We start from the raw sequence: 23,913 nt of genomic DNA on the forward strand, positions 1-23,913 counted from the left end.
GGTAGGGTGTCCAGACAGAACCCTTATTTAACAGAAAAAAAGCATCCAAACCAACTAAAGTCTGGAAAAAATAAATAAATAAAATAATAATAATAATAATAATAAAATCCTCCCAAAACCATGTGGAATAATGTGATATGGTCTGATGAGACCAAAGTTGAACATTTTGCCCATCAAACCAAAAACCATCCAAATGATAAACTCAGTACATACCAAGTACACTTTCCCCAGAGTGAATAACACTACCATTAGCTGTAATCAGGGAGGAGGGCATGAAGAACAGCCCCAAATGCCATTCAATTCACAGGAGCTGCCCAGCCAGTCTGACAGTTAAAATGCTTTTGCAAGGCATATTAGCAACATTAAGCCAAGTCATCAATATGTAACAAGCTGACTCTTACTCAAAGAATTTAAATGTGGTAAAATCTAAATGTGCATCAACTAATTATTAGTTTATGGATGTGCCCACTTATGCAACTAGATGATTTTTTTTTTTTAATTCTCATTTTTTCTTGTTTTTCACTTCAGTGTACATGTGGAAATTTCACAATTAAGGTTAAAGTTTGACATAATTTATCTTAGCTGTTTTTTATACCACAAAAACCTACAATTTTAACAGGGGTGTGTATACTTTTTTAAATCCACTGTATAATGTGGGTTTTTAAAAGACCTGTGTTTTGAAAAAAAAAGAAAGCAGTCACTAATCTAATTGCTGTGCAATAGTACAAGGGAGATTAAACACTTGTGTTCTGTGAAGAGAGTGTGTGTCGTACCCACAGCGAGTCTGCTGCCAGTGTGAAGCCCAAAGGCCGGCAGTGAAAAGGTCCTGCCAGAACTCGGGAACGCGCAGACCCCATACGCCCACCACCACCCAGCCTAGACACACAAAACCACAGTAGGACAGAGAGTGGAGAGCCTGCCTTGGTGAGCAGAAGAAGAAAAGTTGGTGTGTGGCTGAGCGGAGTGGAGCCGATTCCTGCACTGGCACTGATAACGTAGCTGGATTATGGATGTTTAAGGGAAGGAAAAATTATTCATTTGAGATGGATGAAAAGCTGCACTTGTCAAGTCTCCCAGTCATGCACTTTATCCATTTCATCCTCACTAGCCTGCATGCATATTTTTTCCCCTCAATGCATTTTTTCTTCCTTTTTTTAACACAGTGAAATTTGTGAGCACATTAACCTTTTTAACCACACTGACTGACATATAAAGTGATATCTCTTTACAAAATGAATTCCAAAAACAACTCCTGAAATGAGGACCAAGCAAAAACATATGCACAAATTAAAAAAACAACACATCAACAAGAAAACAAACAAAGGCAGACTCTGTTGCATCATTCAAATCACATTTTATGTGCGTGCACTTTGAATCGGCCCCGGATGCTGCAACTGCAACTGCTCCTGTAACCCCCAGCTTGGGAGACGCTAGGCTGAGTGGATTTTGCAGAGCCAGAATGTAAGGCAAGTGTGGAGCCGTGATCCAGCGTTTAGCCGCAGATCAAACAGCATGTCTGGTAACTGTAGTCATGCTTAATTATCAGAACAGGCCTTCTGCCAGTCTGCTGCTTGGAATGCAATTAATGATTAAAGCAACAAAGTCCTCCCTCCTGGCCCTGCTGGCTCTGAGATGATGCACAGAATATGTCAGCCTCTCTGTACAAATATTATGATGGGGCTGATGAGAGCCCAGTCTCCAGTCTGGATGGCCAATAAATTAGAGGCACGCTTCTCGTTTACTCATCAGAGCTAATGAGCCTGATAAAATTACCACGAGGATCATAATTACAGGCTAGTGGCAGAGACACTGGCACTCTCCATGCACCACACACAAAATACTTAAGAAACACATACACGCACTCCAAGACAAACAGTAGAACACATGGCATGTGGGCCTGCAGTAAACTGGGTGGGCAGAGATGGACCATCCCAGACCATCTCAAACTGCTACCGTGAGATGAAGTATGAATGTTTGGAATCTACACTGAAATTAAAATGAACCAAGGCACTCACAAAAGGTCAAAAATGAATCCTAACCAGCCTGATAAAATTTCCTCTCATCCTTGGTCTTAACTATACAGATAACAACATGAAAAATTATAATTTTGCATTACATGTGCTCATCTTTCATTTTGTTAAGCAAACAAAAATCACCAATGTGCCGTTTGGCATGCTAACACGGGGTCACAGTTAAGCAGACCCATGGAATTCTAAATATGCACCAGGTCAACTCCAAATGAGCTAGACTGCTGCTACACCTGATTCCTTCATTATCGGTCATCCCCATTATCAGCATCCCCATATACATTAAGTACTCAATCCGTAATGGCATCTTTTGAGGGGCATGGATGAGGCCGTGTGTGTGTTTGGCGGGGGTTGTTCATAGCTCACCTGCCATTCGCAGGAGGATTTCCATCTCACCAGCCATTCACAGGACGAATTGTTTTACTTATGAATATTAATGCCCCTCTAATTTGAGCTTGTTGTTAATGCTTGTCGCTAGGAGCCGGCCAAATCAGGTCCCCTTCCTGTTAAAGCCATGTATTAGACACCCCCTGACACTAAGCCCCCGCCTTTGAGTCTTAATTGCAGAAGCGTGCGCATTTGCGGGAGATGGGGCGCAAAGCTTTAATTAACTCTAATATCTCACATATTCAGTCTTGACTGTCACCCGCATCAACGCCTGGCATTCTGCACCCACTATCATATCTCTCCACTAGAAAGATGGTGTTCCAAGTTCACGAGCACAATTTCATGCATCTTAAAAACCAGGGACGGGTGGCCTATAAGCAGTAAGCACGACATTAGACATGCGTAAATTATTGCATAGCTCTACTCTAAGAGCCATATTAAATGATGGTTATGTGAATGTGTTTTTCCTTTCTTTTTTTTAGTGTGCATGATGACAGGGACCCACAACAAGGGCCAACATACTGCAGTTTGAATTTGGAAAGGGGAGCGAAGATGGCAGTCATTAGGCACGCGCACGACTGATGGGACATTTGGACACTGGTGCACTTCATTCCCAGTGCACACACGTATCAAGGTAAAGGGAGGTGACCACACATCGCCACCAGTCCTGATGAACTTTGCAGAGAAATCTCCACAGCTGAAAGTTGGGACGGTGATATTCTGCATATACAAAAGGCAATGGGTCACTCCTAAGCCTAGCAATAATTGAATTCCAGAACATGTGAAATAAGAACATGTAAAATAAGTTTACTACTATGTAGTAACAAGCATTTGGGTAAAATAGGAGTGACACTGTGAAAGAACACTTTTTTGTTCAAAACTGCGTGACATTTTCTGTTGGAAAATAGATCACTTGATTTTTACTATGTTCCAATAAGAATCTTTGGGGACAGGGTCTACTTTTCCTACTGCAGCCTTCCACATATGCACACTCTATCTTTCTTTTTCTCACACACACAGACACACACACACACACACACACACACACACACACACATACACACACACAAAAAACACATACATTCATACACCCGCAAGTAATTCAGAGACTCAAATCAAGGATGGTGTCAACAGCTGAAAATCTCAAAGTGAATGTTTGTTTATTACATAAGGACGGCTTTATAGAAAAACAGAAATACATAAATAACATGCAATTAGTAAACAACTGTTAAAACATACATTTTCTGGATTTATTACAGAGCCAATAATAAAAGTTAAACAAGATTAAATAATAACAAACATATGTACTGTTTGCTACCATTTCCTCCAAGGGGAAACAATTTAATACATTTTAGCTGACTTCATTACTATATATGCCTTCAATAGTTTATTCAAATATTACTCACATATTGATATTCAAAGTTAAATCATCCTGCAATTAAGAAATGACTTTCTAAGTACACTATTGGGGGTCCTCTCTTCAAAAAAATTTATTTCTGTATTTAAAAGGTAAAAAATAACTAATTTCCTTTCTTTTGCATATAAACTTTCACTGTTGGCAAATCTACAGCTCAATGTACCATTTCATACAAAACGGGGGATCTTGATGTGTGTGTGTGTGTGTGTGTGTGTGTGTGTGTGTGTGAGAGAGAGAGAGAGAGAGAGAGAGAGAGAGAGAGAGAGAGAGAGAGATTGTCTTCTGAAGATGCATGTTGGCCTATAGTGCCACCTGCAGGGTAGTAGTGGACATTCGGCCTAACTGAAACATCCAAGCGCATATTATTCATCGTTCCCGTAAAAAAATTATGCATAACTGCAATTGACAATTGATTTTTTTATTTAAAAAATGGATAAAAATTCATTTTATGTCATCTAGGTAACACAATGAAACCAGCAGACCATTTTCCTGATCTGACTAAAACAAATCATATTTCAATCAATGCAAAAAACAGTAAAAATGATTAACAGAAGAAAACAGAAGTGCTGTAGAACCTATTTAGTGTACAAACAAGCAAACACCAAACTAGCCCTGTAGAGAGGAGGAAAAAAACCCAATCTTAAGCCTAAATCCCATGGGTGGGTGGCCTGTGTGAGGACAGGTACAGCTGCTCTCTGGCTTGATGTAGGATCCCTCAAACTGCCTTGGGACTGACTTAAAGATCATTCTTCCATCTGCGTTTTTTTACTTCTGCGGCGGAACAGCTTCGAGAAGGACGACTTTCGCCTGGCCTTTTGTGTTTTTAGATCTGACCCAAGATCGGAGGGGGAAATGACAGAAGTGCTGTTGGCTCATGTTCGAAGCTCATTCACAATAGATCATAAATTAGAAGCAGCACACACTCACCCAGCCTCTGCATCATTTCATACAGCTGCTGATCCTCTTCTTCCTCCCTTGATGTGTGAATAACAAGAACAGCATTGTTTAATCTGGTTAAAAAGCTCTTCAAATACTCAAACTGTATTGCTTTCTGTGGAAAACAATTAACCTCAGATTTTAGTCCCCTGTACAAACAGTATGTTTTAAGAATTCAGGGGTTATGTTTCTATATTCCTATATTATGTTTTATAGTAGATTTTATTTATCTTCTCACAGTATTGATTCAGATCCCAAAGACTAAGGATCATACTGGTCCATCAGTGGTTATAATTTGGCTCTACAAGCAGCAAATTGTAAATGGCCTGAAAATCATGTATCCTGAACAAAGATGGGTGTGGAATTCTGAGAGGTCTGTAATAAAGCCCCACCCACCTCAGCCTGTCCTTCTCCAGGATGTCTACAATAGCGTTCCTGTCATTCACAATCTCCACCAGCCTCTTCATCAGATCAGTCTCCCTCTTCCTCTCAGTAGCACTCTTAAGATGCTCTGATACACACACACACACACACACACACACACACACACACACACACACACACACATACACACACAGACACACACACACACACACACACACGCCCGCACGCACGCATAAAGTTGAGGTATGTTACACTGTAGAAGTTACAGTAATTAGCCTCTGCCAGTTACTGTAATTGGCATCCACTAAAAGAGAGAAAAGTACATTATTGTCAATCCCAGATGTGCACACTGATAGCTGGGCAGGCAATCCAATCACACTGCTATTGAAAGTTTCACCTGGTTTATTCATCAGTCTCCTCAGCTCTCCTTCCACTCCTGGCTGCAGCTCCTCTAAGTCCTGAGATTTAGCTCTGTGATAAAGATGGAACAGACACTGAAGTACACAGCAGTAGGTCAGAGGCAGTTGAGGTTCACACTGAGCCAAGGTCACAACCTGACCCTTACCCTTTAAACCAAGGAAACCACGACACCCCATCCCAATTACCCAAGACAGTGTGTTCACATGTTTTTTTGTCACCGGACCTTGATTGCTGCAACAGTGCTGAAATCTGCATTTGTTAAATGTGATTTATTTTGTTTATTTGCTAATAGTTATTTTTTTATCTATTATGATTTACTTGAAGATGAGATTACATTTATAAGGTATAAACACAGAACTACAGACAATTCCAAACTAGTCACTAACCACTAACTATATATTTTAATCTTAAACTTAATCTTAAAATAGTATCTCATACTGTCAACTACATAACTATATATTCACAAATCTTAAAATATAATGCAATGTTTTTACTGATCTCCTCAGCATAATAATGCAAAAATAAGTCATATTTATACATACGACATAATGAGACAAATTAAAGAGTCACATACATGTACATGATCTCAGACTCTCTACGTATGTAACTTTGCTTCTTTTGAATCAGTCTGAACCAGTCCACCATCAATGGATCCATCAGCACGTCCCCACTCCCCTCTGTAAAACAAGCCAAGGTCACATGAGGGAAGACCCTGCAAGTCTCAGATGACTCCGATGATAGAACAGACATGCTACCTCAAGCCAAAATCATGATTACATATTCTCTGGAGGAAGCAACCATTTTCCGGCAAAATGCTTGGTGTATATCTGTTTGAAATACGAGTTAGTTTTATTCCACATTTATTATAGCAATGCACTCCAAATGGCTGTTGTGCTACTGACTTTGCCTTGAGGTGGACTCCCCATACACATGTGTGTGCACATTCGCATAATTCGATCAAGTGCTGGGCTAGATTTGGCTTGGGCCGAGAGGCAACAGGGCCCCATCAAATCCCGGCGGCTGCCAACAGCAGGACAGGCGAGTCTAGTTGTGCGGCTGTTGCGGTGACCTTGAAACCAGCCAATCAGGTGTCCCCACTGCCTAGCTCAGCCGTCGCCAAGGCTGCAACGTGCCGCCTCGTTCCATTTGCTTCTCAGACCCCTGCAGGAGGTGCGGGAGCTTCCCCACACCTCAACTCATTTGGTCCAGGCTGCCAGATGTGAGCAGTCCTGTATTGGCGGCCATCCACCCCATGAGACTGCGGCAGAATTCTGCCTCCGAGGTGGACAGCCTTGCCCAGTGGGTCTGGAATGAGGCTACAACTTTTAGAACTCTCAGAGTGAGGCACGCATTCTCACACACACACACATACACACATACACACACACACACACACACACACACACACACACGCACACACACACACACACACACACACACATACACATACAAACACACACAGAGAGGTTGTTCCATCCTGTCTAAAGAACACTCTGACATCAAATACATCCCACATTACAACTCGGTGTCACCTATCTTATTTAGTGCCATGCAACCTTGAAAGAATTCCCACCAACTGCATGTTCTCAAAAGTGAACTCATTTCTCATTATAAAATCAATTAAAGTCACACAGCTATCATAACCACCAGTGTGAACCACCAATTCCCTTCTCCCTAAAAGGCTATTTTTTCACCTTCTATTACTTTGAGCAAATCAAATAGGCTTGGACACAACGGCCTGCAGAAAGAGAAGCTCATAGTCTGGGTCAACCATTATAAAAATCTTCTGAGTCAGGAAGGTAATAACACCAGTGGTGGGAGAAGCTGGCCCTCGTCTCCGACCTTCTTCGCAGTAGCGGAGCCTCCTCTCCAAGTCTATTCCCTCCTTCTCCAAATCACTCAGGCTGTTCTCAATTTCCTGGAGCTCCTTAGTGATCTCCTCCATCGGGATGTGGCAATGCTTGATCTGTGTGAGGAGAGAGATGGGGAGTGTGTGTTTGTGTGTGTGTGTGTGTGTGAGGGGGTGGATTTGTGTGTGAGATGTTATGGTTGTAAAATGCTTGTGATCTCATGTTATACTGAACCGACAAAGATGGGTTAAATGACACAGAAATCTGAATTGTGAAGTTGATATTTGCACACTTACCCTTTCAGATGCTGGGCTGTTTTTGAATGATACATCTCCAATTTCAGAACCTAAAGAACAAATAAAAAAAACATATGTACCCTCAGCTTAAAGCTTAGTCATCTTTAAAGGAACATCACCACAAAACTCCTAGAACAGTTAAAAATTGATAAGAAATCTAAACAAACAATGTCCAGACAGGATTACATAGAGACATTCGAATACGCATATCATGTCTTCGATAACTAAAGGCTCCCATTGCTTCATCTCAGACTTCATCACATTAACTGAACTGGCCACAGTGCGTTGTAAACAGATGATAAATTAATCAACCTTCAGCATTTAAGGCCTACAAGCAAAATGGACATGCAAGTTTATATATTTGCCATGAACATTAACAAACCCGTATAACAAAACCTTACACCAGGTGCTACCCCACTTACTAGAGCCATGGAAAGGCGGTTCTGGAGCAGGCAATCTGGGACTAGCTGAGTCAAGTGGGGAAGAGCCGGTGGCCAAAGTTCCATCACTAGGAGACCATTCAACTGAATGGATCTCATTCTTAAAGCCTGAAGCAACAAAGAGACATGCCAGGTCGAAATCTAATACCAATGATGCCTTATTTGTAGGTACGGTCTCATTTCAGTGTAAAGCAGAGACTCTGTGAGGTGAAGGATGAGAAAGACCTGTTTCCTGTTTTGAACTCACACAAATAGTCAAGCATTGCTGAAACATGTTTCAAAGCTTTTGTCTCAATGTTTATAGACATTAGGCAAAAAAACTCAAACATTTTTACACTGGGTCATGACTTCCTCAGACATCTACAGGACTTTTTGCCTGAGAAGACACTTCTATGCCATAGAGTCACTTTGAGTGAAATCCTTTTAAAGCTGTATATGATATAACTACACATCACAGGAGTGAGGGCCAGTGTGTACCCCAAGCAGCAGGGCCATGTGGTGGTCGACCAGCATCCAGAGGCTTATGAGGGAAGCAGAGAGTGAGAGGAGTAGCACTCAAGGCTGATGCAGAGGGTGGGGCCTGATGAGTCACATGGCCATCAGAAGAGTTGATTATCTCAGACGTTACACAATTATTCTCAATATATCTGCAAATAACAGGGGCAAAATGGTGAAAATTCAAAATAACACTTCCTAAATAAAATACATCTGATGTTTCTGTCACTTGAAGTTTAGAGCTTCATCTTAGTTACTAGAATTAAAAGAGAGCAGAGTGAAAACAGGGGTTGACCCTTCAACAGCAACTGAAAACAAGAGCATAGTGTTGCCCTGAGAACATATACAAGGGAAGCCAGGGATAGTAACAGAATACATGTAACAGTGTTATACAATCAGGATACAAAAATATGTAACTGTTCCGGTAGTTACGAAAACATTTTAAAATTTAATTACTAGCAGGAGTACATTATAACTTAACAAGGATCGCTTAATCCTTTTTAATTTCTCCCCTTTTTTAAATGGTTGTAATCTAGTGAACAGTTTCCATCATTATTGTCACACAGCAGCATCAGTATCAAATGAAACCTGCATGTATTTAAAGGTTTGATTGTAGTTATAGACAGCATAAGATGTCAAGTATCCTGTGCCAAACCATTACAGCTCCACATTGGGCCCAGCCTACTCACTTCATGCCAGCATCACCTAGGTATCTCCCTTCATCGATGTTTCACTGAGTTAAGCACATGACACCTCCAGAAGACTCAACAGTGAGGTCTGGTGTCCCAGCCCTACCCCTCTCCAAGCTCACTTTTAAACCAGCCACATACACCTCTTTAAGCATAACCCAAACTGGTCTACTTGTTGACTAAGGCCATACCCAGCCCCAGTGACACCATCAGTGCTTGCTGAGAGCCACCAGTTCCATATGGGCTTTATGCAGTATACCAACAGCAAACACAGCGTTAATCTCCCTATATTTATCCACTGCCCCGACAGGCAGTCACTTCCTAACCAATAAAATCCACACTGGCATCCACAGCAACTAAGGCTGTACCCAGCCTGACTGGCACTGTTACTGTATACTCAGTGCCGCCAGTTCTGCGTGGATATTTCCAACTACATCACCACACAAAGACATGGCACAACAATCCACTTACCTGCCCAGTCCTCCCTGTACCTAAAACACTGAACACCTCAGCCATTTCTGCCTTTATAATGTGTTTCCCCAACTAGTCTGTGTTCTCCTCACCACAACCACCGATTAGCCTTTTCAACTACTTCCTTGCACATTCTGTCACTTCAGCCAACATGTCTGGTAACCTCAGCTTCTTCCTTTCAAGCTTCATCAACTGCATGCTCAAATTGAATTGTTAACTCTATCTGTTCACCTTCAGAATACAACACAACCTCCTGCCTCAGTGTAATTAAAGCGATCATGTGTGGATCACGAGTTTTTTTTTTTACCTCCACCTGCTACCAATATCCAGTCTCGCACTTCAACCCATTTATCGATATTTAAAATATGTACCATGTGCTCTGTTCCTACACTGGGTGCATTTTGGGACTTAATTCTTACCCTTGGAATTTGTTACTGCAAGCAGTTTAATTCATGACTTTCTTTGCTATCATTAATGCGCACATCTTTATATTGCTTTGTTGAGCATGAATGCATTTTTTCTTTAACATAATATTTGTATTTGTTTATACAGCATTTGCCATATGACTTTATACATGTTATGAAAATGCTATCTTGATTAAATTAATTTTCATTTGAATGAATGAATTTATATAGCATCTTTCAAGGAACCCAAAGTGCAGGGAGGGGAGAGAGGACAATACCCAGGACAGAGCACCATGCAGATACACAATCATTCATGCAAACACACCAGGGCAATTTTAATTATATATTTAATTCCTTTATTTGAGGATAGCCAATTGACCTCTCTTCCAAGTTTTTGGACTGTGGGAGGAAATCGGAGACCTTGCAGGAAACCCCAGGAGTGAGAACATACTCCACCCAGATAGGGCTTTGAACATAAGACCATAGTGCTGTGGGGCAAATATACTAACCACCAAGCCACTGTGCTTTGAATTTTCCTATTGAATCTTCCTGTTATGTCACACAGTAGGTAATAGTTATGTGATAATAAACTCCCGCTTACACTCTAGTTATAGAATCCTTTTCAAGATTCACCCTCTTCACAGTTGAGTGCAACTCAGTTTCTAATGGTAAAATTTCTAAATATCTGAGTCAACAATCTTCTATGGCGGAAGTATCAGTATCAGTATATTCCAATAAAATGCCATGGGCTGCTGGGGAAGGTACCTGTATATATGAACAACTTTTACACATCTCCCAGGCTGTTCATACGTCTGTACAGGGGATGTATAGAAGCATTTAGGCTGAACTGGCTGGCACTGCAGGGGACTGATATTCTGAAACTCTTTGTCAATTAATGTGTTAAAAATCAATACAGAAATAACAGAAATCACATTACATTAATGTGATGTATTAAACCTTTGGATTAGGTTACAGATACATTTTTAAAATAGGAAATCAGTAATCTGTAACAAAATACATTTTTTAAGTATCCTTCTTGGGGCTGAGAGAAGCAGGGCGCAGATCAAGTGGCTCTGTCCAGAGCCCATCTGGAGGGAGGAACAGTGTATGGAGGAATCACACAAAGTGGCCCTGCTGTTGGCAGTTCCTGGTCGGATGAGCTCCTGTTGCTTGTGAGTCCTAGTGACTCGCTCCCCCTTCACCTTGCATGTATTAGAGGCAGTTAGGGATAATCAGTGCAGATTAAACTTACTGCAGTGTTGCTGTGTTTGGAGATGCTCTCAGCTTCAACTGCCAGTCAGCCAGGACTCCACAGCCCCCCATGGCTTTGTCTGTGGTCAGCAGAGGAAGAAAAATAAAATTATAGCCAACAAGCAAGCACATGCAGCACACAGGATCAAATTATGCTGTTTGAAACAATGGCAAGAAGCACAGAGAATAAAAATGCCAAACTCTACATATGGGTTGTACTGGCAAGGGGAGAAAAAAAAAACTCACAGCAACAACACACAAAGGCATCATCATGAACTTCACTGCCTCATTTTGATAGAGTAAATGAAACACAGATGTAAGCATGTGAGAATATTGCCATGTGCTTTGATAGATCACTCGGCATATGCCTTTATGCTCGCTCCCTCTGCTCATAGCCAGTGTTTATGATAATATTTCCCTGGTGACCTTTAGAAAGCCTTTTAAAATAGGGGGTGTCGGTCTACATAAGCAAAGGTCATCGGCACGCAAACAGCGCCGCTGGCAATAAAGAGGCGGCTAGAGAGAGGTATAGCATGCTCCCTGCTCATGGTACCTGTTTGGAGGGACTCCTTGCTCCTGGGGCTAGGTGAGGTGGGGGAGAGGCAGAAACGGCTGGCGCCTCCTTCTGCTGTGGTGGAGGCCGGCCTCTCCTGCCTCCAGTTTGGGACTGCAGTAGAGCAGCACCCGCTTCCCAGCCTGGAGAGAACCAGGCTTCAAGCACCATTCACCAGGTACACATGTATTACGATTGTTCTAATGCTATGTATTGTGTGGCAAACACTGCAGTCCTATAATCCTGTTCAATGCAGTCATTACCCTGGTGCAAATGCACTGCTCAAACACTTTACACTTTCTTTCTGAAAACCTCCAACAAATATACAAATAAACATGCACAGGTTTGTGAGGTCACAACTAAACAGGGCTCAGAGAAGCTGAAGGGATGACTCAGCCTTACGTGGTTTGTGCCCTAAGGCCACAGCTATAAGCCTTGTTGTTGTTGTTGCAATTCCCTTCATCCGTTTTCTTGGTGATCGAGGCCTGGGCGCGCTCCTTCTCCAGTTTATACCCAGATGCACTAGCACTCCCTGCTGCCAATGGCTCGGAGCGGTGGTGCGTGCTGGGTTGCGGGGCTGGGTCAGCAGACAGGAAGAACTTTCGCCTGGCTTCCTGGGTTCGCTGCGCTGAGTCCATCCATGGCTGTGGGGCAGGGGCAGGGTCCAGAGGGCGGGGCGGCGCACTAACGGGGCTGCACAGCACAGAGACGTGGTCTGGTGGAGATGGGTCACTATCAGTCTGCGGACCCCCTTCAGTCATAGTCGGGCCAATATGAGCAAGGCGGTGCGAAGAGATGAGTAGGGTGTTCCGCTCCTGTCCCATCCTCGACACCCCACACTGCACAGGAGCTGGACACTCACAACTCCTACACAACAGCATAAAAAATGACTTATTTAAAGCACATAGATGTCAGTGAATAAGTTTGCGGTGGAGGAAAGGGGAATCTCACTTGAAACAGCTCCTGTGATACAGTTTCCCATCCACTAGGTGTCTCTGGACCAGGTGAACATGACTCCCACACACTACACATTTACTGTTCAGTGTGCCAGTTTTATTAGAGCTCTCTACCAAAACAGTTGTCTGAAAAAACAAATGAACAATAAAGAAGATTTAGAAAAAAGTACCCATGAAAGTAAGATAAATGTTAATTCATCACCATTCTTTAATATTCACAAATAATCCACTTCATTCTTCATTCCTTACACTTTAAATCAGGAATGTGCTGTCTTATCACACAAAAGGTCAGTGTGGCAGCAGAGTTTCAGCCAAGGAGGAGCATAACTAATACACCTGTTCATCTGTGGCTAAGACATTTATGGATAAGACATCTATGGCTAACATAGAAAATCTACGGCTAGGATAGATCATCTACAGCTAACATAGTTCATGCCTGCTTTAAATTGAGAGTCAAAACAAATTGTCCATAGCCATTTGAAATGCAGTTTGTGAGTGCGCTGAGCAAGAATGATTGTGGAGGCAATGAGAGGAAAGGGACTGTGAGAAGGCGAGGAACTGAGAAACTCAGCACAGAACTCTCAAAGCCTTCTGTTTTGGACCAAAAGCAACACCCCCCTACCTCTACTAAAGATAGAGGGAGGTGCATATGAAAAGTGAACTTCAGCAGACAGAGGAAAAGGAGAGAATTCAAAATACACTGCATAACAGTTACTAGTTAAGAGGGAGGATTTTCAGGTATCTTTTTTCTCCCAACATTCAGTTGTAACATATTCAATTTCTGCACTAGGGGGCGCTTAAAGCCAGCTCTACTCTGTCTGCCCTGTACAGCCACTGCTATGCTTGACTCCACTATCAGTTTTTATTTGCACAATTGTGACTATGTGTTTCTTCAAATGTGCAGACATTCATCAAAGAGGAGACTTTACAATTTCACAAATGTTCTTCCTCCAAAAGCAGGTTACTGGTGGATACTGATCTAATCACTATGCTGAGCCTCCAGGGTTTCAACATGATGACTGTGCTTTTAAAACATGGGAGTTTTTGGTTTGTAAATTGGGCCAAGATTTAGGTCACAGTTTGTAATTATACATGGCAAGAAGCAATGATTCAGCATAAAACTAATTTAAACAATTTTCCACTAACCCCAAATGTACTCGATTAATCCAGACATAATTAATGTACAACATTTACTTGATTAGTTTTGCACTGGAGCTATGATAGCAAATATTGAAACCATTTGCAATTAAAAATGTGCCCAAATCTCCATACATTTACATTCAGTTCATATTAATGTTACATAGAAATGACAATTTGCTTCACAACACAGTATAACATATTATAATTTACCACTTAAATTTAATTTACAAATTAAACAAAACTACACCATATAGCTGAATAGTATAACATTATGGGCAGCCATCTTGAATAACCAGAATCACATTCTTCCAAGTTGGAAGCAATGTGTATAATAATAACTGATTTCCAACATTTAAAAATGTTTATTTAATAATGTTGAAAAAAGTAAATAAAGTGAATTTTGGCCTAAGTCTATGAAAAGATTTTGGTAAAATCTTCTAATGCTTGTTAGCTTCTAATACTTGCTAACTATATTAGCTTTGTATCTCCAGTGCCAAACTAATAAAGAACATGTCAGACACCAAATGTGTCTAGGTTGATCGATTACCTTTGTGGAAAGGTTAAAAACAAAGACTTTTTAAAAATTTTTGTTTTGATCAACTATTCCTTTAAGATGCCAGTCACAAACAGAACCTTTAGGACTGATAAGTACTGCAAACTACCAGTTATTCTTGAAGCAAAACATCTGAAACAATGTCACTGGCCCCCACAACATTACTTCCCCACCCCTGCCCCCCACTACTTTCGGGCACTGTTTACTTGTTTCCTTTATGCTGAAATACCAACAGTAGCTGCAAGATTTTGAATATGAAAACAACAGTGTAAGTGACGGTTCAATGCCTCGCATCTCCTTAGTAGCCCTGTCCAGAGAGGTTCTCACTCTGCTCGGTGAGGTTCTGCCGGGGGAGCGAGAGTTTTTCTGGGCACGTGCAGCTGAGGGTCGTTTCTCAGTGAGAGGCTGCTGCTTTAGGGTGGCAGGAGCATTCTTCTCTGAGCTTTTCTGAAGAAGAAGTGATGGCGGGCGGTTCTCCCTGGCGGTTTTTGTGGCTGTGAATGGTGATGTGTGGTTCTCGGCAAGCTCTTTGGGGTTGTAGATTTTGGCAACAGGGAGGTTCTTCTTCTCTGAAGGCTCCTCTTTTGAGCCCTCTGCTGGCCGTTTGAGGCCACCGACCAAACCCACTGGGAAGGAGAAGCCTCTATTTAACACCCAAACATCTTACATATAAAGCCCAAGAGCGCACCACATAAAAGTAAAATACTTCTCAGGCATTCAACGGAGAAAATAGAAAAAGCTGAATTTGTCCTTTACCACAGCTATCACTACATGTTTGCTGTCAAATATCTACTTGTATGCAATAGTAATAATCAGTCATTTTTATCATCATCGGTTTATCCTTACTGGTGGAACGACTGTTGAAGTAGTTGTAGTACTGTGAGACATAAGTGAGGATGCTAAGTCTGTCTGGGATAGGCAATGCCACCATGTCTTCAGCATCCAGGAGAGCAGGAATTCCTAGATGTTCCTCAGCTACACAAAATGCCTAAGAAACACATACACACAACACGCAGAGACACACACAGACATATAAAGACACATACTAGGCTTCAGTAAAACACATTTAACTGTGATAATAAACGATAAACTGTATTATGGTCAGCACCAAAGGAGGTAAGTTAAATGTCGGAAGAAGAAAACTAAAGGGAAAACTGAAGGTGAAAGGGTCTATTAAACAGTTTTCAAGGCACTGCAGAACCCCAGTGAGAGCTGAAAGACATCCATAGATTTCAGTACAAGAATGTTTTAAAATAGTTTCTGCACATGACTTCTGTTGACAAAGCTCCAAACCAGCAGAGTGGAGAATATTGGCGACCGTTTCTAAGGTCATGGCAGATGGCCAATTAGCTATAAACACAGAACAGATGAGAAAGAAAAGGCACAGCTCCCTAAATAGCACAAAAAAAAGAAAAGAAAAAGTCAAGTAAGCAGCAAACTTTGGCTTCCGCACTGTGCAGGTCTGGACACACCATATAATGAATACCAAATTTCCTGTGTGTGTGTGTGTGTGTGTGTGTGTGTGTGTGTGTGTGTGTGTGTGTGTGTGTGTGTGTGTGTGCGCGTATGCATGTGCGTGTGCGTGTGTGAGTGTTGGGATGATTCCTTTGTTTGAGATTGACCTGGACACACTTGAATCTTACAGGTGGCCCTAGACAGTGTCCAAATCGTCCAGCACTGTAGCTGCTGCTGAGGGGGCACTGCAAGACACTGCGAAATAGGGCTTCCTTTTTCCACCACTGTGGCACTCCAGCACAGGCAGCACATACAGCATACTATTACACTATTGCAGTACAGAGAGGGTGTTTCAGTGTTTTCAGTGCTTTTAAATTGACAGGAGAGTAGATCTCTCTACTCTAGCTCTATACAGCACTACAGTGTCAGTCTAAATGATGAATAACTCGTGTTGTTTAGTATTTAAATGAACCAGTGAACTAACACTTGTCATGACAGTAGTGGATCAGAAGAGTAAGCTCATCTTGATGGCAAGGATCGGATGTTCCGTAGTTGAAAGTAACCACACTTCATAATTGATCAGTTGGAGTGACTAGTGTTTCAAGAACAGATCACTGAGTGTGTGCCCCACAACAGGTGCCAATAGTTTAGGTTCTGTGAGGAACTCGTAAGGAAAATAAGATATTCATAGTGGAGCATTTACAGCTGTGGCAATGAATGTTTAAGTCTCAAGCACCCCTGACACTTTTGCTGACAATGACAGGAAGGAAGGATAAGAGATAAATAGGTCAATGGACCAGAGAAGCCCTCCACTGTAATGCAATCCTGCTGATTAAAAATGATACCTGGTTATATTAGACAGAAAGTCGATGGCTAGTTGACAGAAAGACTGATAGAAAAAAAAAAGTAGTGCAACTTTTTTAATGGCTGTAAGTACATTGCATGAAAATACAGTTCCCTAATTTTACATACATTAAACTCAATATGCTAGCTAATCAGCTTGTACATAGTTGTTTTAAAAGTGTTGATACTGCAGCAAAGATACTGATAAAGATTTAGCACAGTTCATGTTAGGATACTGGAGTATAGCAAACATAGTATGTGTCTGTATCTGAAGGATGAAAGACAATAAAACCATACAATAGATAATGCAAAATTCTATATTCCAAAATCATCCCTGAAATAACCTAAACCTTACATACTTTATTCTGACATTCATAATGAATGGTTTCGATCAAGTAGCGAGACTGCATTAAATCAGCAAGCTTAAAGGGTTACTCTTTTCAGAACCAAGTCACAGTTGTCACAGTCTGCCATCCTAACATAGGGATCATATGTATTCCTCAATCGACATTTAAGCTCTAGGGCTGATGAGCAATGCTTTTCATGCATCTTCACTCTCAAGCCTGATCATAATAACCATAAACACGGCAGTCACTAGAGAGTGGCCAGAGAACAGCTCCATTTGGAGAGGGGGGCAGTGGTGCACTTGAATACATGATGCTGTAAAGAACAGCATTAGTTTGAAAGACAACATTGCCAACCCTATACCTCAGAGCGAGCATCGTTCAGGATAACACTTAGTGAGCAACTCAAAGACAAAACTCTAGATATTCCAGACAAACCAGTTGCAACTGAACAAAAAACAATTACTGTTGTAAGTTACTCTTGATGTTACAAATAAATATTACACAGAGAGACAGAAACAAAATACAGGCCTCTGCCAAATGTTGTGTGTTTTTTCCCCTTTTTTTCTTCTTCAGGAGGGGAAAGCAGTGTCATAAACATGCGTCATTTCCTTTAATATGGATACAACAGGAAATCTTACCAAGTGGTTGTTGTCATACACATTGTCTTTACTGAGGGACTCGAAGTTTCTGAAAGAAAACAAACGGATATGAGTCATATTACGGATTATTATATATTTAATAGCTGAATCCATTCCTAATTCCATTGGAGGATGGACATTTAAAAAAAGCAACCACAAAAAAACCTTATATTCCCATTAGTTTATATCTAAAATGGAATAAAACTTCATAAACAGTGAATGTACACTCAAAGAAAGCTATGCTACATGTAAAGTTTTACACATTCCATTTATTTATTAACTTTTTATTAATGTTAAGTTCCTAACACAATGAACATAGGCAATATGCATGGAATGAAAGCAATACTGTCTAAGGCCTGAAAATGATACCAATGTATTTATTTTTCTATACCATCATTTTGATTTTCACAAAATTTACCAAAATTTAATTATTCAACTCATTCAATTCAATAATGAAATCTTCTCTGTTTGGGTAGAACCAATGCTATGAGAATGGTTTTAGATATGTGTCTTGCATACCTAATAAACACGATGTACTTCAGTCAATGCAGTGGAAACTTTAATGATGCAGCATAAAATACACAAAATATCTGTTTAGATCAAGCAGAGAGGTATGACATTTGTGCCAATTAAAGACAGGAGTAAGTCTTGTGTCGCTAGGCAAAAACTGCAATTAATGCAATAGTGGCATCTATCCTAAATGCTCACCTTCACGGAAGGTAGTGAATCTAGGAAAGACTTGGCAACGTCTGCTACAAAGAGCTGTATTTACGTGTGTTATCCCGTTTTTCCCCCACACAGATCAACTTAGGCTAACAAAAAAAGAACTGCATCTTCACATAGACTGTGAATTAAACAACTTTATGTTAAAGTATAGGCTATTTAAAATGAATGTAATTCTTACATGAGATCCGGTCTGAATTTGTGGATAAGAGCGCAGAACGCCAATCCATCTCTGAAAGAAGTTGTCATGTTAACAATGGCCACATCTCGGTATCCGTCGCACTGGATTTTGCACCATAGCTGTAGCGCCTTGATGGCAGCCATACCCGTGCGCTTCGCTCTTCCAAGTTACGACGAGCGGAGCAGTACTAGCGCTACAAGAGTTTCAGAGCTGTGTGGTCCCTTCTTTGTCCTGCTCTGCTCCGCTGGTCAGTGTAGGGAAAACACCAGGAACCCCCCTTATAGGGCAGTACCGGAAAACACTATAACGCGGGATGTTTTAAAGATGGAAAGGTTATGGAAGATCTAGCAGGTTTAACAATGTACAAAGTCACAAAGAACCGAAGGTGATACCTGAACAGTAGGGTGACGAACGTAGGTGTGGTTTGTGTTCATCGTTAACTAAACCTTAATTGCCCCCCTACAATCATTAAAATAAAAATGCCACGAACTTATTAACGGGTAATTCCCGCCTTCTCCTTTGAAGCTACACCAAGCTACACTTCGTAGCTGGGATAAAGTCTGATATAAATACTGATAGAAAAAACGTAGTGCAACTTTTTAAATTAAATAATCTACATGAAAACTTTCAACAATAATATAAGTACCTTTGAGCGTTTAATGAGCGTTAAACCTATAATCTTTGTTTAAAGCACGGAAGTAAATAAGTACGCTATGCGTTATTGAGTAATTTTGTGCATAATGAATGCAATCAGGACATAATTTCCCAGGTCCGCTGTGACATTTTTACAGCGCTTTCAGTAAAGAGAAAGCTTGTTGCCTCGACCTATACCTTAAATTTATTAGCGTATTTTCAGACAACGAAGAAAACAAAAACGTAACACAGCCGTATTAAAAATCAAAGCAAGTAATTATCCCTGCCGTAGTTCATTTCCAATCAAAAGTTCAGTTTGATGTATTGAATATTACCATGATATAATTATGTAACAAGCACGGCACGGACTACACATGCCTCTGCGCACGCATCCGAGACCAGTAGAGGGCATTCTCACATTGCAGCGATTCAGGGCCAACCAGCAAATCTCCCACTTTTGTCCTTCCAACACTCACCTCGGCTCTTTGGCTCGGTATCTTGCATGAACACACTGCCTTCCACAAGATAGACAGAGATCTGCTCCAACCATTACTGCGGGACCGGGCCTTGCTAAAACAAGCGCCGCAGCACTGGTTACAGCACTTCCCATTTTCCACTTCAGAGGCTCCAAAACGCTTTTGAAACAGGTGCGGCTCCTGTTACTCAGAAGCGATAACATACATACCTGTATATTCACAAGATTGACATATCAACCTGAATAAGCGCTTTTTTTTTCTCCCAACGAATGCCCCTCCGCCCCCCTCCCCACACAATCCATGAAAAAAAACAAACAAACAAAAAAACAACAACTCGAGACCAGCAGTGTCACCTAATCAAACGGCTTTAATTAAATTAATAGATATTCATTTCTAAATACAATCAGCATGAAAGGAGGAGACGAAAACATGACAGGTGCATTATTTAATGTGATCTTTGAAAAGCACCTCTGTCAGAGATGGCAGTCATTTCCAACCCACGCCCGCTGTGTTCACAGTAAGCTTGTGACAGCTTGCAAGCATCCTGTGTATCTCCAGTTAGTGTAACAGTAGCTGACAAAAGGGGCGGCCGTTAGTGAGATCAGTGTTCATTTCCTCTTTACACGCTGCTTCTGTATGCAACTATTTCCCCAGATTATATGAAAACATATATATAGTTTGCCACCTACCCTCACTAGAGTAACATAGATTATGTAATACTGTAACCATGGCCGCAGGACAGCCCTCAGAAATACTTTGATCTTAGGTCCACTTTAAATTGCATATTTATCTGAATATTGTTTTTGGGTTTTGGATTAGAGAAATGATATGTCTAATAATTAATTCATTTACAATATGATCATCTAAAATGGATATTATCATAGAAAACAGAACGCAGATTAAAAAATGACATGGCGAGTACATAAAAAAGGCATTTACTTCTTATTGCCTACCAAAGAACCATGAGACCAAAGTGATAATTTATAAATTATCTGTAAATCAGATTCATGACTAAAATAAGGTTGTTGTTTTTTTTTTACCATCTTACATTAACAGTGTACAACCAACCTACGTGAAATGGAGGTAATAATAAATAATCTGTTATGAAAGGAATTCAGACATTTGCACTAGTCTCATGACACGGTGAAGTTCGTGCGTCCAGGTAGCAGGACCACTATCAGTCACTTTCTGCGTCTGCGGTGGACGAGCGCGCTTTTAGGTGCCGCTCCCGGGTCGCCTTGGCCACCGTGCTGTGGATCTCCGCCTCGTAATCCCTAGCCTTGGCTCTCAGTTTAGCAATGCTGCAAGAGCGGAAGTCCTCCGGGCTGGGTCTATCCGATCCGGCCCGCTCTCCGGCTCCCCCAAGCAGGCTCTGCCCGGGGCTGCTCCCGGCTGCTGTGGAAGGCATGGGCCAGGAGGTGTTTCCCCTCTCCTGCTTCCTGTCCCAGCAGCGCGGTCCCAGCTTGCTCTCCGGCTCCGCGCTCCCGTTGGATGCCGACGCCGGCGGCCTGCCCTCGGCGTCGCGCCCAGCGCACGGTTCCCCCGCTTGTCCCTGGAGCTTCAGCTGCCGGCGCATTTTCGCTCGACGGTTCTGGAACCAAACCTGCGCCCCACAAAAACGAACTTTGAGAGAAACGGGGCACTGGCTTTCCAACAATTCCTCAGTTCATGATACATCCTGTTAATACGTTCATCATAAAATTTGGGTATAAATGAACAATCGTGTTCGAGATTGTGTGTACACAAACAGGGTTTTTAGCATACTAGTTGCATTTAAAAGTGCCCGACTTAACATAATGAAAATTCAATTTCTGAAATAGTAACATTGTTGTAGCGGTTATCTTTCAGTGAAAAGAACGAGGTTTCGGAGAAACTGTGCGACTTGTGTTGCACATATTGCTGTAGCCTAACGGTTTCTATAATTAAACCACGCTAAAGCGGTGTACCTGCACTCTGGCCTCAATCAGGTCCAGTCGGAGTGCCAGCGCTTCGCGCATGAAGACGTCAGGATAGTGCGTGCTCTCGAACGCTTTCTCCAGCTCCTCCAGCTGCCAGCTGCTGTAGTTGGCCCGCGCGCGCCTTTGTTTCACTGGCCGCGGTTCATCTGGAAGCCGCATCGCACTCGCCAATTAGACAAACGCCATCGGCTGACGGGGAACTAATGGCTCTAGATTGGCTAATTAACGGTGCGTTCATTAAGCTCTCTTCAGCGGAGCCATGTAATTGATTGTTAGTTACGAGCTGTTAGCAGATCCTTTGTAAACATTCTGAGTCTCATTAAATTCTGAGGGTGGATATTATCAGAGAACAGACCATCATCCTCAAATTACCTCACACTGTGAATTACGCGAACATTATTAAAAATCTATTGGCTAAATATACAACAAAACCACTCTATTCTGCTGCTTCACTGGTCAAGACAAAATGCACTACTTCCCTCACTACTAACATATTTTCTGTTATAGGCTAAGAAGGGATGTTTAAATGTAAAAGTCATATTCCCCAAAGGTTTAAAAAATCTCTTAAGAGTATTGTGGGTGCTCTGGTGTGTGTGGTTTTTTTTGTTGTTTTGTTGTTTTGCATTTCATAATTTTTTTCCATTCAGTGACACAAATAAATTCACAATGGCCTATATGGCTCTTACCAATGCTGTTGGAGAGGTGAACCTGTGAGGCCAGTAGCAGGGCCTGCTTGCAGGGCTCAGGCTGAAGGTAGGCACGCAGGAGCTCGTAGCTGAGCAGCGGAGTTGGGATCAGGAGCTGAGGGGGGCCTGGCCTGCCAGAGAAGGCTGGAAAGAAGGAAGGCATGGGAGTGTGGAGCATGCCAGGGCCCAGGGAGGACAGGAGTTGCCCAGAGCCGAACATGGTGACCCGCTGGCGGAGAGTTGTGCTGCAAGCCTGCGGCCCCAGATCAAAGTCCAGAAACGGAGGACAGAGCGGCAAGATGTAAGTCTCTGTAGACCTGATCAGGGTAGGTGGGGTCAGACCTTGAGCAGGAGCAGAACCAATCCTCTGCAGATGTGCCTCGCTTGATGTGATGTACAGATCTTCCAGGAGTTTAGGTGGTACATTTAACTCGGATATGAGCAAGGTCCATTCAGTCAATTGAAAGCCATTATGGGATGTGAGGAAATTCCACGTTGTGTAGATGAAGAGATATGTGCCCTTCTCCACTCTAAAGAACAGTCACCTGAGTCAGGTGCAAGTTCTACTTTCATAGGTGCCCCACCCTCTCACCTGGTCACATGACCACATGTGACCACTAATCCCACTTATACAGAACTTGGTTTTAAAGCAAACATCCAATCCCAAGGGATGGGAATTCACCCCATGCTTCATTTAAGAGCAGACTCTGAGAGCATCACTCTTCATCAGTGTTTCACCCTGACACCTAATTCCTTCATGTCCCCCACCCTAGCCCAGCCTTATAGAGAGTGGTGAATACAGGCCCTCACTTCCATTTGAAGAGGCCCTGTTTTTTCTGCCTTGTTCTTCAGACAAGTTCGGGCATTATTCGGCTTCTGTATTGTCTATTAATGTGACAAACCAGACACGAGGCACTGGAGTGTAACGAGAAAATAAGAAAGGGAAAAAGTGCAGTTCCTGGAACACTTAGAGCGACAGCCATTGGAAGGGCTCGCTCTGCACAGTCATTATTTCAGGGGCTAGAGTCTTGAAAACATGTGCTAGAAAAACAAGGATATTAAATCAGACAGAAAGGATCATGGGTTCACAGCTGAGAAGCTTTTAGTAAGGACCCGCAATTCTCATTGATCTTCGGATAAAATCTTCAGGGTGAGCACAAACAAACAGCCTCTGTTTACACAGTAAACACATCACACTAATTGGCCCACATAACTGACATTCATTTACTAGCCCAATTACAGCATATGGTTGTATCACACTCATTTGCTCCTCTATACAACTGGGGAGGGCGAGGGTGTTGAGA

General features: G+C 41.9%; 2 protein-coding genes across 2 annotated transcripts; both read right to left on the reverse strand.

Annotated features, from left to right (window-relative positions):
• Window positions 1–4,233: 4,233 nt before the first annotated feature.
• micall2a (mical-like 2a) lies at window positions 4,234–19,052 on the reverse strand. Its single transcript, XM_027015096.2, has 17 exons — window positions 18,857–19,052; window positions 17,953–18,001; window positions 15,516–15,657; window positions 14,997–15,295; window positions 12,972–13,102; window positions 12,423–12,887; window positions 12,021–12,163; window positions 11,469–11,547; window positions 8,635–8,804; window positions 8,140–8,265; window positions 7,718–7,767; window positions 7,414–7,537; window positions 6,146–6,248; window positions 5,549–5,622; window positions 5,164–5,278; window positions 4,759–4,805; window positions 4,234–4,660 (listed from the first exon to the last, which is right to left on the reverse strand). Exons 1-17 carry the CDS (start codon window positions 18,997–18,999, stop codon window positions 4,575–4,577), a joined length of 2,346 nt encoding a protein of 781 aa, XP_026870897.2. The 5' UTR covers window positions 19,000–19,052; the 3' UTR covers window positions 4,234–4,574.
• A 2,028-nt stretch (window positions 19,053–21,080) lies between these two features.
• On the reverse strand, window positions 21,081–23,296 carry si:dkey-43p13.5 (retinal homeobox protein Rx1). The gene is made up of 4 exons (XM_027013876.2): window positions 23,292–23,296; window positions 22,610–23,139; window positions 21,912–22,069; window positions 21,081–21,568 (listed from the first exon to the last, which is right to left on the reverse strand). The coding sequence occupies exons 1-4, from the start codon at window positions 23,294–23,296 to the stop codon at window positions 21,143–21,145; spliced, it is 1,119 nt and encodes a 372-aa protein (XP_026869677.2). The 3' UTR covers window positions 21,081–21,142.
• Window positions 23,297–23,913: the final 617 nt, after the last annotated feature.

Source organism: Electrophorus electricus, chromosome 8 (assembly GCF_013358815.1).
Source record: "Electrophorus electricus isolate fEleEle1 chromosome 8, fEleEle1.pri, whole genome shotgun sequence".
Taxonomy (NCBI): Eukaryota; Metazoa; Chordata; class Actinopteri; order Gymnotiformes; family Gymnotidae; genus Electrophorus; species Electrophorus electricus.